The sequence below is a fragment of the Gobio gobio genome, assembly GCF_949357685.1.
Source record: "Gobio gobio genome assembly, chromosome: 3".
Taxonomy (NCBI): Eukaryota; Metazoa; Chordata; class Actinopteri; order Cypriniformes; family Gobionidae; genus Gobio; species Gobio gobio.
Genome location: NC_137099.1, coordinates 30,517,301 through 30,535,429, shown reverse-complemented (window position 1 = coordinate 30,535,429; position 18,129 = coordinate 30,517,301). Strand labels below are relative to the sequence as shown.

Sequence of the window (18,129 nt, the reverse complement as noted above, 5' to 3'; positions counted from 1 at the left end):
TGTGAATCAGGTGACACGCGTGCATTTATTGACGTCTTGTTCGAGTGGATTGCGTTTGGTTCATTTGGATTTTGAGACTTCCTTTTCGCAGTTTACAGCATTTCAAGACCCGCACACACACAAACAACCAACGAACAAGCCCAGTGCTATTCATTAATGTGTAAACTACACTGAAACAAATGCTTTTCAACTGGTGTCTGTAGAATTAAGATTTTCATTAACGTGAAGCATTTTGTACCAATAAAGTCATTTTTGTGAGTACAGGGAGTCCAGAATTATTAGGCACGTTGATTTTCTGATCATATTTTTTTTCCAGGCACATTTGACCAATTCCAAACCACAGTAATCCTAATAACTACTATTGATTTAGTATTTAATAATGTATAAGTGATATATAATTGTTCATGAAGGCTGGAAATGAAAAACACCTTATATTCAGGTGTGCAGAATTATTAGGCATGTTTTCTTTTACAGATAAATTGAGCCAAAAAAGAGATTTAACTCAGACTGAAAAGTCAAAAAGTATTAAATGCCCATGAGAAGGATGCAATACTAATGCAATACTAGACATTGCAGTTAAGGCGTGACCATTGGACAGTGAAATGCTCGTTGGGTCAGCAGGGTCAGACAAAAACATGTGGCGGAGAAAAGACACCTGTTAACTGCAAAAGAATTAAGAATTAAGGTGAAGAATTAAGGGTGAAACCATCAGGAACCCTTTAGTCTCCAGCGCCACCATTTTCCAGAGCTGCAACCTACCTGGAGTCTCCAGAAGTGCAAGGTGTCAGGATCTCAGAGACCTCAGTTAGGTAAAGAATCCTAAAAAATGACCCCCACTAGATAAGAATCATAAGCTGAAGTGTTGTAAAATACATGAAGAAGGTTTTTTTTGAAGAAGTCATAATTTCCACGTGCAAAAAGTAATCCGTGCATTTGTGGATCAGGTGACGCGCATGCATTAATTGACTCGTTTATGAGTCAATCCTATTTGATTCATTTGGATTTTGAGACTTTCATTTCGCCAGTTTGGCCTTGCACGATCCACACACAGAGAGATGTGTAAGAAAATCTGCTGCCACTAGATGGCATTATCTGCCAAAACAGACACCGGCACCGTGAGCGTTATTCTGCCTATAAGACGCTTTGTGTCCTCGTTATAAAGACGAGGAAAACGCTTAAAGGGTTAGTTCACCCAAAAATGAAAATTCTGTCATTAATTACTCACCCTTATGTCGTTCGAGACCCGTAAGACCTCCGTTCATATTCGGAACACAAATGAAGATATTTTTGTTGAAAGCTGATGGCTGAGAAAGGCTTCATCTCACCACAGTGACTCTACAATAATCTTACGATGCGACGACAATAGTTTTTGTGCGCAAAAAAAATCAAAATAACACCTTTATCCAGCTTGTTATTGCCTTCCGCGTGTGCCTCCACGACGCATGCGCGAGAATATGACGTAGCGCCGGGGTTTGGGAATCCATGAAATGCACACTCTAACCCCATTTTGAGCACTACGCCGAGACCTAAAGCACGATCAATGTAGAATCCAACAGCTGAGATACGCGCGTCTTCCTCTGATTGTAAACAAATCACTTCTGGGTCATCTGTCCGAACGCCGGATCTGCGTCATATTCTCGCGCATGCGTCGTGGAGGCACACACGGAAGGCAGTAACAAGTTGGAAAAAGGTGTTATTTTGATTTTTTTTGCGCACAAAAACTATTGTCGTCGCATCGTAAGATTATTGTAGAGTCACTGTGGTGAGATGGACTTTGTAACGATGTTTTGAGTGCCTTTTATCCGTCTTGGGAGTATAAGTGTACTGAATGCCAATGGAGGCCTATCTGAAGCCTTTCTCAGCCATCAGCTTTCAACAAAAATATCTTCATTTGTGTTCCGAATATGAACGGAGGTCTTACGGGTCTCGAACGACGTGAGGGTGAGTAATTAATGACAGAATTTTCATTTTTGGGTGAACTAACCCTTTAACAGTAGGCTAGCATTAAAAAGGTATTAATAACGCATACTTTGTATAAGCAAGCAGATTAAATCAGGTTATGAACACAACATTGTTCATCACAACATTTTTCTCCCATAGAAAAACATTATAAAATGCTTAATTTGCAAAATAGTTGTGACAGAGGAGGCATGGTTTAGCGAGGTCTGCACGAAGAGAGAGCCGGGAGAGTGGCGATGAGTAAGTAGGTCAAGTTCAAATGATGAACACCTGTGTTTGATTACATTGATTGGCATGGAGAGACAGTATAAAACCTGAGGGAAATCATCAATGGAGGAGAGAGAGACTGACTGGGAACTTGTGCGGACACTGGGAACTGGAAAGCTGAGAGGAAACAAGTTATATAGTTCGGAGTTATTGAGAGTGCTGTGAGCGCAAAGTTTACTTTGTGTTGGACAAAGAGAGTTCTGAATAAAAGCATGAGTTCCAGTTACGCTTACCCTTAATTGTCTTTTTCCTCCTTGCTATTTGAACTTTGTTACAATAGCATGTTCAATAAAGTGTATAGCCTACTCAGTTTTAATACCGTCTTACTGCATGAAGCTCCTGATCGATTGCTCCTGTCTGCCTCCTGCCTGTGTGTAGTTCTGTACAGCCTTGTTTGCGTTTGAATCTCTATTTTTATATATCTTCTTTGTTCTACTGCTAAATATAACTTACTCACCACCATACATTGTTTAAATATTGCCTATCACGTTAAATTTGACATCGCTAGCTTTTAATCTAAATCACCATCACACGTTAGCATTTCGCTAGCCTGTTAGCTTGTCATCTCTGCACCCGGGTCTCCTGTTTTCTGAGTTCATTAGTTGGATTAGTAAATAGTGTCCAGCAAACAATTGTGGTAAGTTTGATTAATCAACAAACACGGTAAGTCATGTCATCTCCTGTCATTGTTACTTGCACCACATGCTGTATGTTTAGAACAGGGCTTCACATGTGATAAATGTAAGGAGATAGTTAGGCTGACGGAGAAGATTTCAGAATTAGAAACACACATCCATACTTTATCTGAGAGTAGTGAGGATGTAACAAGCTTTAGATACTGATTTGGATGCGAATAGCTTAGTGAACTCTGTACATTCTTCGGTTCCGGCTGCAGGGCCCCCTTTTCCGTTCCGGTTAGAACATCAAACAGGTTCTCCCCTCTCAGTGAAGCACCCACTGAGTCTCCTGTTGAAAGTGCCCTAGTCATTGGTGATTCTATTACACGGAACGTGAAAATAGAGACACCAGCCACCATAGTCACATGTTTACCAGGAGCCAGAGCGCCTGACATCAAAGCAAATTTAAAAGTGCTGGCTAAAGCTAATCGTAAATTCTCTAAGATTATTATTCACGTCGGCACTAATGATGTTCGACTTCGCCAGTCGGAGATCACCAAAATTAACATTAAAGAGGTGTGTGAACTCGCTAGTGCGATGTCAGAGGCTGTTTATTGTTCTGGACCGCTCCCTGTAAAAAGGAGTGATGAGATAGTTAGCAGACTATCATCACTCAATGGCTGGTTGTCTAAGTGGTGTCCGCAAAATAACATAGGGTTCATAGACAATTGGAAAAGCTTTTGAGGCAGACCTGACCTGTTGAAGAAGGATGGCATCCATCCCTCTTGGGGTGGAAGCTACATCAATAATTCCATCTGCCACTGTCAAAAATTTGGGTATCATTCTTGATCCTTCACTGACGTTTGACGCTTACATTAGTCAACTTTGTAAAGCGTCCTTTTTTCATCTGCGCCGTATTGCCAAACTCCGTCCCTATGTAAGCCCAAAAGACGCTGAAGCACTAGTCCACGCGTTCATCACATCTCGCCTCGACTACTGTAATGTTCTTGTTTCTTGACTACCAGCACACTCTATCTCACGTTTGCAATATATCCAAAACTCTGCTGCAAGACTACTAACTTACACTAAAAAACTGCCCATATCACTCCAATTCTGTTCAAACTGCACAGGCTACCCGTGTTATCCCGTATCACTTACAAAATTCTTCTGCTTACTTTTAAGTCACTCAATGGTCTTGCTCCAGCCTATCTCTCTGACTTACTTTCTCCTTATATTCCCCCTCGAACTCTCCGATCTTCTGGCTGTGAACTCCTCTGTGAGCGGAGATTTCGTTTATCATCTATGGGTGGCAAGTCTTTCTTTGTTACAGCCCCTAAGCTATGGAACTCTCTCCCCCTGGCTCTCAGGACAACAACCACGTTAAATGAATTTAAATGTAAACTCAAAACACATTTGTTTAATCAGTATTATCAGTCATGACAATGTTAACTTGACATAACACAGTCACAATGTTAACTCACTACCAATAATCTGTTGCATCTTTACTCTAACTGCCCACCATGCTGTCTGTAATTAATGTTTGTTGCCTTTGTTTTTCATGTTGTATTGCAAATCTAGTGCGATTTGCAACTGCAATCGCTCATTACTTGGACTGGGCAAATGTCCACTGTCCGTCTATGTGTAAACTGCTTGTTATTTACTGTTATTGTGAAGCGTCCTTGAGCTTGGGAAAGGCGCTATATAAATTAAACTTATTATTATAATTCCACTAAACGTGTTTGGAGGAAGAAGAATGATGAGTACCATCCCAAGAACACCATCCCTACTGTGAAGCATGGGGGTGGTAGCATCCAGCTTTGGGGGTGTTTTTCTGCACATGGGACAGGGCGACTGCACTGTATTAAGGAGAGGATGACCGGGGCCATGTATTGCGAGATTTTGGGGAACAACCTCCTTCCCTCAGTTAGAGCATTGAAGATGGGTCGAGGCTGGGTCTTCCAACATGACAATGACCCGAAGCACACAGCCAGGATAACCAAGGAGTGGCTCTGTAAGAAGCATATCAAGGTTCTGGCGTGGCCTAGCCAGTCTCCAGACCTAAACCCAATAGAGAATCTTTGGAGGGAGCTCAAACTCTGTGTTTCTCAGCGACAGGCCAGATACCTGACTGATCTAGAGAATATCTGTGTGGAGGAGTGGGCCAAAATCCATCCTGCAGTGTGTGCAAACCTGGTGAAAAACTACAGGAAACGTTTGACCTCTGTAATTGCAAACAAAGGCTACTGTACCAAATATTAACATTGATTTTCTCAGGTGTTCAAATTCTTATTTGCAGCTGTATCATACAAATAAATAGTTAAAAAATCATATTGTGATTTCTGGATTTTTTTTTTTTTAGATTATGTCTCTCACAGTGGACATGCACCTACGATGACAATTTCAGACCCCTCCATGATTTCTAAGTGGGAGAACTTGCAAAATAGCAGGGTGTTCAAATACTTATTTTCCCCACAGTATGTATGTATTAGGGATGCAACAATACAGTTAGTCCACGGTTCAATACATACCTCGGTTTTTACCCACGGTTTTCGGTTTGGTTCGGTTCTGATGGCTTGTCACATACATTTTTTGTTATTCTATTCTTAGGCGAAAGGAACCGCAAGAGGTTAAAGAGAAAAAAGATTTTTATTTAATTTCAATACTCTTTCTTTATTTTACTTAAAAGAATTGAAAAACCTTACTTAAACTTAAAACTTTACTTAAAAAAAACCCTTGTACACATTCCTAGTGTATTGGATAATATAAAATAAATATATATAAAGATTTACACTGGCAGCTCAGAGCTGTACAGCAGCATTTAAGTATGAAATTGAATGAATGAATGTAAAAATAAAACACTACATAGACTTCACTATAAAATATACACTGATTCTTAGCTACTGTATTAGTTTTTCAGTCAAGAGCAGTGAGTGATTTTCTCTCTTTTGTTGTTGTATTAACATTAAAGGGATATTTCACTCAAAACTGAAAAGTCATCGAGAAATGAATACAGGTCTGAAACAATATTAGAGTGAGTAAATAATGACATAATTTTATAGGTGAACTGTCCCTTTAAGGACCGCGTGTTCACTGTCTGCGCTGCTGTCAGTTTAAGACCTCTACACATCTAATATACAGACACGATTGCGATTTTACTTTCACTTTAGACATAACCGACTGTGTTTATGTTAACCTTGTGTGTATTTGACAGTATTAACGCAATAAGACGACTACTTAGTTCAGTATTCACGTGTTTGACAGGCTTTTAGTGCGCGCGCTCTGAAAAGCGCATGTTAAAACCGCGCACACGAATAAAACCGGCAAGGCTTTAAAACGCATGCAAATAATGAACTTACATGATTGTGAATAACTATAGTGTTCCGTGAGTATAACTCTACCACTAACGTGTGATGTGAATGTGTGTCGCGTTGTTCAGTATTGGGATGGAGGCAAATTATAGAATTTATAGGAAAATAATTAATTAAATGCGAAACCGAAAAAAAACCAATTTGTAAGCGCGTATTGAACCGTGAATGCCGTACCGAACGGTTCAATATTATATTGAGAATTGTGGCATCCCTAGTATGTATGCAGAGCCGGCTCTCCCTATAAGCGAACCAAGCGGCTGCTTAGAGCGCCGCCGCCACTAGGGGGCCCCCTAACTACAGATTGCACTCGCCAGCGTCGCCGCAGTTTATCACGCAAGACGCTCAATTCACGTCATTCGCACCGCGCGAAAAGCGCCTTCCGCGCCGCGGGACCTCCAGACGCTCGTCAACGCGCCTTTCCATTGACTTAACATTGAAATCAAATCACTCGCGCCAGACACTCTATTTGCGTTTGGTATGAACCATAGACTGTGGTGTGAACGCAGCATAACGTTAGCTGTCCGTCGATTATGCTGAATCAACATTGCTTGCGCTATATGGTCCAGCCGTCGGCCCCAGCTCTGGGCTACAGACCGCGTAGAGACAGACCCACCTCCTATGAATGTATTTTCTTTTTAACAGTTAACATTACATGACCTACACTAGTTCTGGGAAAGAAAAAAAACAAAAATCTTTGTCTCAATAGACGCTTATTACAATAAAAAATAGTTTAATTATTGAACATTTGAGAGAAAGAAAGTAAAAAGGAAGAGAAAGAGCAATCATTTGACAGTCAAAATCAAAATGAAGTTTAAAATAAAGCGGTTAAATACAAGCTTTTTCTTATGGTCTTAACTGAATAGGCAATTAAAGATTATTAATAAATATTAATCTATATACGATTATGAAATATTTTATATATTGTTAAGCTAAATCACCCAGACCATTTAAACCTAAAGAAAACATAGTGTCCTCTATGAAACATTATTGAATGATGATCGATACAAGACACCTAAAAGCAAAATGGATTTATGGTAAATTTTAGTAAAGAACACTGTAAAAAAAAGCAGGTCCCCAATTGAAAAGTTTCTAGTGAGCGATCACATCTAAATTTTTCAGTTGGCCAAATTGAATTAATGTGAATTGATGCAATTTAATTAAATTAAAATTCAAGAAATTAAATTTGGCCAACTGAAAATTTTAGATGTGATCGCTCACTAGAAAATTTTCAATTGGGCACCTGATTTTTTTTACAGTGAATGTATTACTGTATGTAATCATAAAAGGTAAAAAATATCTCACTCCATGCTGTGAAGGTTTAAAATATGAACAGTATGTAAGAGTTAATCAACCAATAATTAAATAATATAATTTAACATTGGATTTCTTTTAATTTACCCTTAACATAATTGTAAAAAACAAAATGTCACTTTCTCAGGAGGAGCCATTCTTAAATATTTTGGTGGTCGTGGAGAAACATTTCAGGAGGCTGACACCAGAGATGACACAAGTAAATATTTCCCACTGCCTTTCTTTTGAATAGTTTTGTGCGCAACTTCAACATAGCTAATTTTCCTCTTGCCAATAAAAAATTTAGTTTTATAATCATAATTCACTATGTTGTCTAATTGTACTTTAATATTAATTTAAAATTAATGTGTTTTACCTACTCTGCATACTGTATTTATTATTAATTATATTGTAATCTCAACAGCTGGAGGAGGTGACTCTACTGCTGCTTCAGTAGAGCTTAGCGAGCCGCATACCACTATGGCTAATGTTGTAAGTTAGCTATATATTGTTAATGCTAAATTATTAATATTTATTTGTTTGCAACAAATTGACCTTATGTATGAAAGAAATTTGCAAATCTGTAATCTTAACTTTTATTGTTTCAGTGAGTGTACTTTAATAAGCAGTGAAATATTTGTAGGCAATCATGTTATAAGATATACAGATGAAATGTGTAAGTGTTAGATTGTATACAGTTGCTGGTTTGCGGTGCAATACTCCATTATTCACTGCAAGGCAGGGCCCCAAAATTATCCTGCTTAGGGCCCCCAGATTTACAGAGCCGGCCCTGTATGTATGTATGTATGTATCTATCTTTTTTTATAATTTGTAATTTATTATTTGTAATTTAATATGTCAGGTTTTTATGGCTAATATAGTAGGATATAGGCGAATCTGGATCTCATATTCAAGGGGAAAAAACAGTTTTATTCAGATGCAGAATCTGAGCAAAAATTTGCAATTTGGGGCAGATGCATATATTTATAGGGTCAAAAAGTAAAATGAAATTATGATAGCTTGTAATGTAAATCAATGAGATCTTCGAACAGAATAGCAGACTACTAAATATGCACAACATAAATACACATAAATATCAGTTGCAATAATGTCTTAGCAAAATTATATTTAAATGCTTAGTTTCAAAACATATACAACTTTTGCAAAACACGGACATATAAACAAGTATTTGCTATCAGTATTGGGTATTAAAAATCAATCTCTAATATCTCTAATATACAATTAAAGTTGCAACATTACAATAATAACTCTAATCTTTCAGATTAGCATTTAATGGAGGTTAAACATTCCCAGGTTAAACATTAAAAAAAATCTATTAATAAAATTGTTGAATAAAACCATTAAACCATCATTCAGTTTGATCATGAATATTTAATTTATAAATATTAAATAGGGGGCGTAATGTTATTTCATGCATAGTGAGCTTTTTACAGAGAAGTTAAAGGTTAAAGGTCCCATGGCATGGCATTTTTCTATTATTTTATAATGTTTCCTGAGGTTACTTATATTGTTAGTATGATTTTTACATAAAAAATGTCATAATTTAGAAATAAAAGGCATTTTTTTCTATACTGTTATTACCCCTCTGGCTGAATGCTCTTTTTCAAGGGGCGTGTCTGCTGTGAGACTTCAGTGAAAATGCCCACTGTTGTGATTGGCTGACATCTTTGCATATGAAATGAGTGTTAGATTATGTTGCAGAGGGGGCGTGGTTTAGCAAGGCACTGCAGTGCACGCACTGACTGCATGCATGAGAGAGAGAGACTGAGAGAGACTAGTGATGGGAAGTTCGGTTCTTTCGGACAATTCGTTTCAATGAACCGGATCAAAAAAACGGTTCACCAGTTCTTTTGCGCGATGACGTAATGACGTCATTTCGCGATGACGTAATTACGTCAAGTCTATTGCGGGCTGGATAAACAAACACTTTACACATTAAAATATATAAAGTCAGTAATCATAACATCAGTCAGATAAAATATCATAATAATCAGATAAGTTTATTACAATTAAGTTTTACATCTAAAGCATCCAAACACAGGCAATGATGCAAACGATCTATACAGTTATAAAATCAATAAATCAGTCTTCATCAGTGCAGAAACCATGATCCACTTACAATTTTTTTTGTAATTAAATAAATACGGTTCGCCAGATTTTCCCCTCACGTCCTCGGAGTCGTTTCACAGACACAAGCTCATATCAACTGTTGTTCGTTCGGTTCAGAGAGACGCGTGCAGTCAGTCAGTCGTTCGAAGCATGCTCAGTATCATCAGCTCATCGGTTCTCAATCGGATATGTCCGAAATAAACAGTTCTCGATTCAGTGTACTGCTGATCCGAAAACCACTGCAACCGGTTGCAACCGATTCTTGACTCGACAACGTGAACGAAATTGAGATTCGAGAACCGTCAGAGCGATTCAAAAGGAGTCGCTTGCTTCGCCTTCGTTGTAGTTTGATTAGGCTACGTAATGTTTATCTTTATATCACCTTGTTTACAAATTAAATACAATGGAGTCCTAACAAAGTTAGGCAGATTGTTTTTCTCAATTCAAACCTACCCTTATAAGAGACGGTCAAGCAGCATATTGTAACTTAACCTCTGTTTAAAACTGCCTTTGCACTTTGTTTTTGCTATTATTATTATTTAATTTTTTTTTATAAAGCACAATAACTTTTTTAATTTATAAACAACAGGCAATACCTGTTAAATATAGCGTGAAAGACAATTACAGTGTGTAATTGCACTTTTCCAGCAATTGTTCTTTTTAAAATGTGTGTATTATTTGAATACTTTAATAAATTTGTATTAAAACATTGTTTAGTTAATACTAACCCAATTTGTGAATGTGTCCCTAACTATAATTACACAAACATTAATCTTTTAAATAAATAAATACTTCAATCACAAATAGTCAATCACATACTCATACAGTAATGAACTTGAAAATGATGAAAACATATTTCCACTATGTTTTATATTATAACACGTCTCGATGTTCAACAAAACTTGCTTTTCGTTCTCTTGAAAAATTACATGCATGATCAGTCAGTATCAGATCATCGGTTCTCAAATCGGACATGTCCGAAATAAACAGTTCTCGGTTCAGTGTACTGCTGATCTGAAAACCGCTGCAACCGATTCTTGACTCGAGAACGAGAACTGCGACAGACCGTTCTGCGTACGTTCTCGATTCAGTGTACTGGTGATTGCAACCGATTCTTGACTCGAGAACGAGAACTGTGACAGGCCGTGTAGGTTACGCTCGTTCGTGTACGCTGCACGCATGCTCAGTATCATCAGCTTCTGCTCGCTGACGTGCTCATCATCAGTTCTCTCTTACAGTAGGTTAAGTGTATTGTTGGAGTAACTGAATAACTCCAGGATGTTGGTTTATTTCGAGTCAGAGGGACAGTCAGACACGTCAAAAAGTGATTAACTTTATACATTTGTGGATTAGTGCTTACTAGAGATGCGAACTGTTTAGAACGATACAGTCCGATTTGGTGAACTGGTTCAACCGGTTCACTAAAAAGAACCAGTTCAAAAGAACGATTCGTTCGCGAACCGGACATCACTAAGAGAGACTGACTGGGCACTTGTTAACCACGGAGAGCTGGAGGAAGAGTTGTTGAGAGCGCTGTACTGTTAGCACGAGCTTATTTGTAGCTGAGAGTTCTGAATAAACAGTCCCAGTCACGTCGACGCTGTCTTCTTCCAACTTATTCTACGAACTTTGTAACACATGTAATGTACCGTTACAGCCGTCGAGATGAACGAATCGTCAAAGTGTGGATTATAGCATTATTTTATGATCTATTCCTATCACATGAAAGGCTGCAGTGATGAGCATTGAGTAGACAGACAGTCTGTTGATCGTGTGAATGCAGTGATCTCGTCATTGCAACGCGTTTTCGCTCACAAAATGCTTTCACCACAACTAACAGCAAACACAACATCCACAGGAATACAGTAAGAGCTTTGTGCAGCATAACAGTGTCATTCATTATAACGGCAGTTTGGGCAAGTGTGCAGATACACTCGCGACGTGTGATTGACAGATTGATTGCCATTTGCCTCCGGTAACCTGGACTAACCACAACACAAACAGACCGCGACCAAAGACAAAACATAATATGCAGATAAGTCCAATAAACAGCTATGGATTAATTTATCTGTTGTCTGTGTGTGTTTATAAAGGGGATTTGGAAAAAGATGCGATAATGGTGTGAATATGTGTGCGTTATGTATGGTACTGAAGCGTTAACCTGACCCTTGTGTGCACCCAAGGGTAGGAAACAATAAACCAGGTGGCTAATGGATCAAATGTGCGTGTAAAATGTAGTGTTCTTTGATCGCGACGTGTGATTGACAGCTTCAGCCATTATAGAGAGAGAGTTATTTGATCGCTCTCTGTAGTTTAATGATTTAAATAAGGGATTTGTTTCATGCTACTAACAGAAACGATCGTTTTAGTCACTGGCTTGATTCACTGATGCATTACGCTTAGGGCATCAAGACGGCGATCATTAAACGATCTAGAAAGAAAGTCTGAGTGAACTTGAATGATTAGCTACACATCAGATATCACTGATCACAGAGCAGGCATTAATGAAAACTGTTACTCACTGTTTGTCGCGGTGCTGTCAAATCCATATTGTAAAGACTGTTTGTAAAGCCTGTGCAGACATAAACTGAATCCATTTTCTCCGAATGCTCTGGGCGGGTAAAGCAGAGGAAGGGGAGGTAACCTTTCCTGGTATGACATCATAACAGGAAAATTCCAGATCAGCTCGTCTGAGCTGTCAATTTCTCAAAGGTAAGGAAAGACAGCCAGAACTCGGTTTACACCCATCAAAATTTCTAGCCACTTGGGGACCATATACAGGCTTGGGGAACTCATATTAATGTTAAAAAACATCATAAAATGAAATTTTCTTTAACCCTCTCGAGTCGGCCGTCGCGCCGGCGTGATTGGCTTGCTTTTTTTCTTATCAGTGCCAAAGAGACTCAAATAACTCTGTCTTTTTTTATCATACAGGCAAGTGTTATACATCATTATAATCTGTTGTTTCTATTTTTTTTGTTTACAGTCACAATAAAAACAAATTGTTGTGCTTTTTGCAAAATAAAAAAATCAAACATGATGCGCGTTCTGCAGCCTCTCTGTCAAAGACGTTCATTCAGATAGTCTTCAGAAAATGACCTCTAGCTAAGTGAATACTCATAAACATGAGACATATGTCTAAAGAAACGCTGAAATGTCAGGTTTTAAACACAGTAAACCAAATCAAAAACAAATATGCTGTGTTTATGTAATATGGTTGAAAGCAGAAAGATGTTAGTCGTTCCTGAGCGGCTCATTATACACTAATGCGACCACGCCCACGAAGCGCACGCTCAATTGAAATTCAAATACTGAGGCTCCGGAGGAGACAACGCCCACACACACATCAGCTCAAACTAACACATCAAGTACTGCATTCCTACTACAACTACATTGTTTTGAGACGCGTTTAATAATCCTGGAATAATTCTCCATGACAAGCTGTTAATTTCTGAAAGAAACGGATTCCACCGCTGTGTGTAAGTAGGCAAAGTTTACTCTGTAAGCATCTGTGAATATTACACGCAAAAACCTGCGCGAGGACGCACTGAAGCTTTCTTTGTTTAAATTAGCTCAAAATTACTGTCAGATGTAAGTAATTACCTTGACAAACTATACATCATTTAAAAGATCTAAGACTCAAGCTTCCATTTTGACCTGTTTTATTCTCAAAGTCATATAGTGACGTAATTTGTTAATATGTGTCAGGAGTTATGAATATGAAAACCGCGTCGGTACCTTTGATTGGAATATGAGCGTCAGCTGATGTCATTCATAAAAAACTCCTCTATTCTCATGATCATCCTCATGAAGACTCACGACAAAACAACATCCCTCAGGGCTTTTAGTTCAAAAGTGTGCAGATGAGGAGAAATATTGATAGATTCCCATATGTCTGTGTCAAATTTCTATACAGAGAAGTGTTATTTCAATCTGTTGTGTTTTCAGTTCATACTGGCAGCCGGAGGGCGCTCCGTGCACATGTAGTCCATATATAGCACGCATGAAGAAGAAACCATGTGACATTCTCTCTGACATAAACAGCTTCCAGAAATCGCTATAACATGCAGATAGACACGTTTGAAGATAATAAACACACAATCACGACAATATATAGCTTATGTGTTATTTATCCCATGTTGGCTTGGCTATTTATAACATTTGACTTGTGATATAAAGTAAGTTTTGAGTAAAAACATGGTTTTAATCTCATTAATTGTTGTGTTTTAATAAATTGGTGTAATAAATAATAAATTATGGTTTAATAAATCATAATTTGTTATGGCAGGTAATACAGATAATATGTTTTAAGTTATCTGGTCTACCTTTATGAAGCAACTCTGCACTGTGCCCAAGTAGAATTTCCCCTTGGGGACAATAAAGTTAACTAACTAACTAACTAAGCAAAAACTCACTTCATTTTGATCCCAGCCCCCCCCCCCCCCCCCCCAAAGCAAGCAATTTTTACTTATCTAGTAAATTAATCTTGATGTAAGAATTTGAAATATTTGGTCTGGAAACAAGAAAAAAATACCAAATAAGAAGAGCAGTTTTTGAAGTGAAGTGTTTTGAAGTGTAGTCAAATCTTCTGATCATTTAAGATATAATAGGCCTTTGTTGACTACATTCCAAATAAAATAAACTACAAAAAAATAAGTTTATCACCCTGTCTGCTCTCTGTTGCTCTCTGTCACATAGGCCTACCTGAAGCTCATTCATTATGCAGCTCATTAACGCGGGCTATTATGTCCTTTGTTATCTCAGGTGATCTCATCATTATTCATTAGATATCACGCCTCCTCGCATATTGGCTTTGTGAAGAGAAACTGTCTTACAAATTTTAAATCAGTGTATTGTTTTATGTGAATGAGTAGGCTCAATGATTCTCACATCAGTATAAAGAAAAAACTCTATGGAAATACAAGATGGAGTCAAAAGTCTTGTGAACACATATCTATTGTGTGTTTTGAGACCTTAATTTTAAAACAAAGTTTTTTGTTTTTTCAAAAACCGTGCATAAACATTTTTCTCTCAAAAATACAAGCATGTACATACATGTTGCTCACATATTATGGTAGCCCAGTTTGTGCTGAATACAGTGTAATTACACTTTTGCCATTAATGTGTTTATAAGCAACTGAAAAAAAACACAAATGTAAGAGCATGTCAAAACTTCTAAAGGGCCCCAAAAGAGCTCAGACTCCAGAGGGTTAAAGACTTGGATTCCCATGCTAAACACGGACATTCCATGATTGCAACATGATTTTTTAGCTCCGCCCACACGATAAGTCCCCAGCCGCTCGGTTTTATTTGGAATGACTCAGGGCAGCGTATCTTTCTTTTATAAATTTAATAAAACTAAAGACACATTATAACAGCGCACATCCATGTATCACAACGGACGCGCTCTCTCGTTTCATTCAAATGCAACTTGCGTCTCTGTTTTTGATTGTATTGAAAATGAAATCAGAGGACTTTACTATTAATACTACTATAATTATTACTATAACTTCTTGTGATCATCTCTTCTAGACGATTGTTTGTACACTGTACAAAATGGATTTATAAACAGGTAAGATTTAAAACATTAATCTCAATATGTCAATTATTTATGTGGTAAAGTAAATCTGTGTAATAAGTGTGCAATGAATATACATTAGTATCCCTTAAATGTCTCCCTAGTCTTGTTTGAACTAGTTTGTTCGTTTTTGGCTCAAAGCCACTTGTGCTGTGAACTTATCTTCGTGGAAGCTTCACATTAATTTCAAGTTAGTGAGATCAAATATTTCAACTCAAAACTTTTTGTCCAATTATTTCCCAGACATAGTTTTGGTATTGAGATCAAAGTCCACTTGCCTTACGTTCGCTATACAACAGCAGGTGATGGTCACGGAGATGACTCGGCACATTTTATGTTTCTCCTCCTATTGCAGACTTTCGTTTTGCATGTTCTGCAGACAGGGTGACAGTCCTCAATTAAGTTTCCCTCAGGACTTTTGTAAAAGCCAAAATATGAACACACCTCAAATCTCCTGAGCGCTGTCACTGCCTTCCGCCATTTCTTCTCGTTCAAAAAATAACGTTGCACGCTGCGCCAGACTGATGCTGGCTGGACAGGATTTACCGCGAGTTTTCAAAATCGTGATAATCAAACACGGTTTTAATGATAATTAAATTTTAAACAATATTACTAACCGTCAGTACATTTGAAACCGGTAATTGTTCCATCTCTAATTTCATATAATTTGTTATAAACACATTCATTTCACTTGCCATATTATTTATATACAAGTTATCAGATTTTAAGTCTAATAGTCTTTTTACTATTGTAAAGTAAAGCAAGACTTGAGAGTTCTTACACCGGGGTTTAGGACTCACCTCATTTAGTTCATAGTTCCTCTGGGTTTCCAGCCCTGAGAAAAGCCCTCCAGTATAATCCTTGCTCGGTGTCAAGGGTAAAGGAGAGGAGGAGCCACTGTGAACAGGAGTCTCTGGATAAGTAGTAGAGAAACATATGTAATTACAAGCTATGCAGTGAATAGATATGCATTGCAATTATGGGCACTGAAGCATCAAAGAAACTTGGACTGGTACAAGCTGTTTTACGAGTCAGGAAGGTAACATGCTGACCTCAACAGGAATTATAGTCTGGAGGTGGAAGGAACACTTCTCAACCCCGAGGATATGCCCACACAAAAAGAGGCAGTGTTAGAGGACTCAGGAGGTTCATCACCCATTTCCTTGGTGGAAGTCACTGAAGTAGGTTGTGGCTACAATACGTTAACACTGTCAGTCCAAATCAGATTATTTGTGTATCCGATTGAAACATAAACGATTGACTATCCACACTGTGTAATGTGTATCCACACATTTGACGTGTGTGTCCTGTGGCCCTTATTTGATTGACAGTATATTTGCATTGGTTTATACGGCAATGACGTTATGTTGGTTGGTGCGGCACTGGACCAGGCCCGGCTCCAGCTTTGAGATGCAGGGTGAGCCAAATGAAATTCCTGGTGGGCCCAGACTTTTAACTTTATTTTTTCCCAGTAACAAAACTTTTAATAACAAAAAAAAATTATAACAAAAGAGGCAGGTCTTGAAAGGAACTCTCTATATTTGCGAGGCTCAATGCAAAGGAGCTTTTCTACAGGTTCATTTTGGTCCAGATTTTTACTTGGCCTGCAAAAATTTACACTGGCCTCACTCACTACTAAAAAATTTATTAGTATTTTAATAAATATTAAGACAAGTAAACAATCAGTACTAAATAAGAACAAATTAACAAATTACAAGCAGTAGCACCAATAAATAGAATCAGGACTGGGGGGCCCTGGGCTTGAGTTAATGTTTGGGCCCTACCTATGCTACAAATTACCTCAACTAGAACATCATGTAGCACAAAATACACAAACATTTTAATATATTTTGAGGTTCCTAGAACAATTAATATGCAACATGCCTAGCCTAGTCAAAGAGTCGAGAGAAGATCAAAACCCTGAAATAACACAAAGCCGGAGACCAAAGAACAAGAACTCATTAAATAGTTTTTTTCCACACATTCTGGTGACATTTCTGCCCCGCTATGACAGTGAGACGGGAGAGAGCGCTGAAAACCCTTCAGATTGCAGAGTTTAATGGAAAAAGTCACAGAAACGATCACTCTCAAGAAGTGATGCGTGAACATGAGAAGCAAAAGGGAACTGTCAGACGCGGCTCTCTTTTCGTGCTTTGGGTGTGCGCACAGAAAAAAACAGCGTGCGAGTTCTTGCGCGTCTTTCCGCGAAAAGGTTTAAAATTGTCTTAAACAAAAAAAAGAGACTTAAATAAGGCTTTCTAGTTTCTAAATAACAAGCAGATTTTTTTATGACAAGTAACCGAAAACCATGATCTCTCTCAAAATCTGGGGCTGAAATATTGAAATCGGCTATTTGGCATGGGGCCAGAGAGGGCCAAGCTTTTGATTCCCCGTGGAGCCGGGCCTGCACAGGACTAAGTGGTGTCTGCAAAATAACATAGGGTTCATAGACAATTGGAAAAGTTTTTGGGGCAGACCTGACCTGTTGAAGAAGGATGGAATCCATCCCTCTTGGGGTGGTGCCGCTCTTCTCTCTAGCAATTTGGCACATAGTCTTAGAGCTAAACCTTGACTCACTAGGGCCCAGGTCAGGAAGCAGAAAAACTGGCTAAACCGACCGTCTGCTAGTTGTCTCACGTTACCGGAGTCAGATAAATCCCAGCACATAGAGACTCTTTCATATACTGTAGATATTATTATATAGAGACTGTGTCTGTTCCCCGAATTAGTAAATACAAAAAAACATCAAAACCATTCAACAGTAAAAATTTAATTGATGTCCAACAAATTAACAAAAGATATAATACAGATGAACAATTGATAAAGCTTGGGTTGCTGAATATTAGATCCCTTTCCCCAAAAGCGCTTATTGTTAATGATATTACTACAGATAATAATCTAGATGTGCTCTGTTTGACAG

At 38.1% G+C, this 18,129-nt stretch overlaps 1 protein-coding gene across 4 annotated transcripts in view; it reads right to left on the bottom strand.

The window, feature by feature from the left end:
• Positions 1 to 18,129, bottom strand: part of LOC307124065 (MSL complex subunit 3-like) — a 166,800-nt gene that overhangs the window by 33,882 nt on the left and 114,789 nt on the right. For 3 of the 4 annotated variants that reach the window (XM_079813053.1, XM_079813050.1, XM_079813052.1), the window contains one exon: positions 16,010 to 16,122. In XM_079813053.1, coding sequence (XP_079669179.1) covers positions 16,010 to 16,122 — 113 coding nt within the window. Of the gene's footprint in view, positions 1 to 14,573; positions 15,583 to 16,009; positions 16,123 to 18,129 lie in introns of those variants that run through there. The other variant, XM_079813051.1, reaches the window with a different exon arrangement.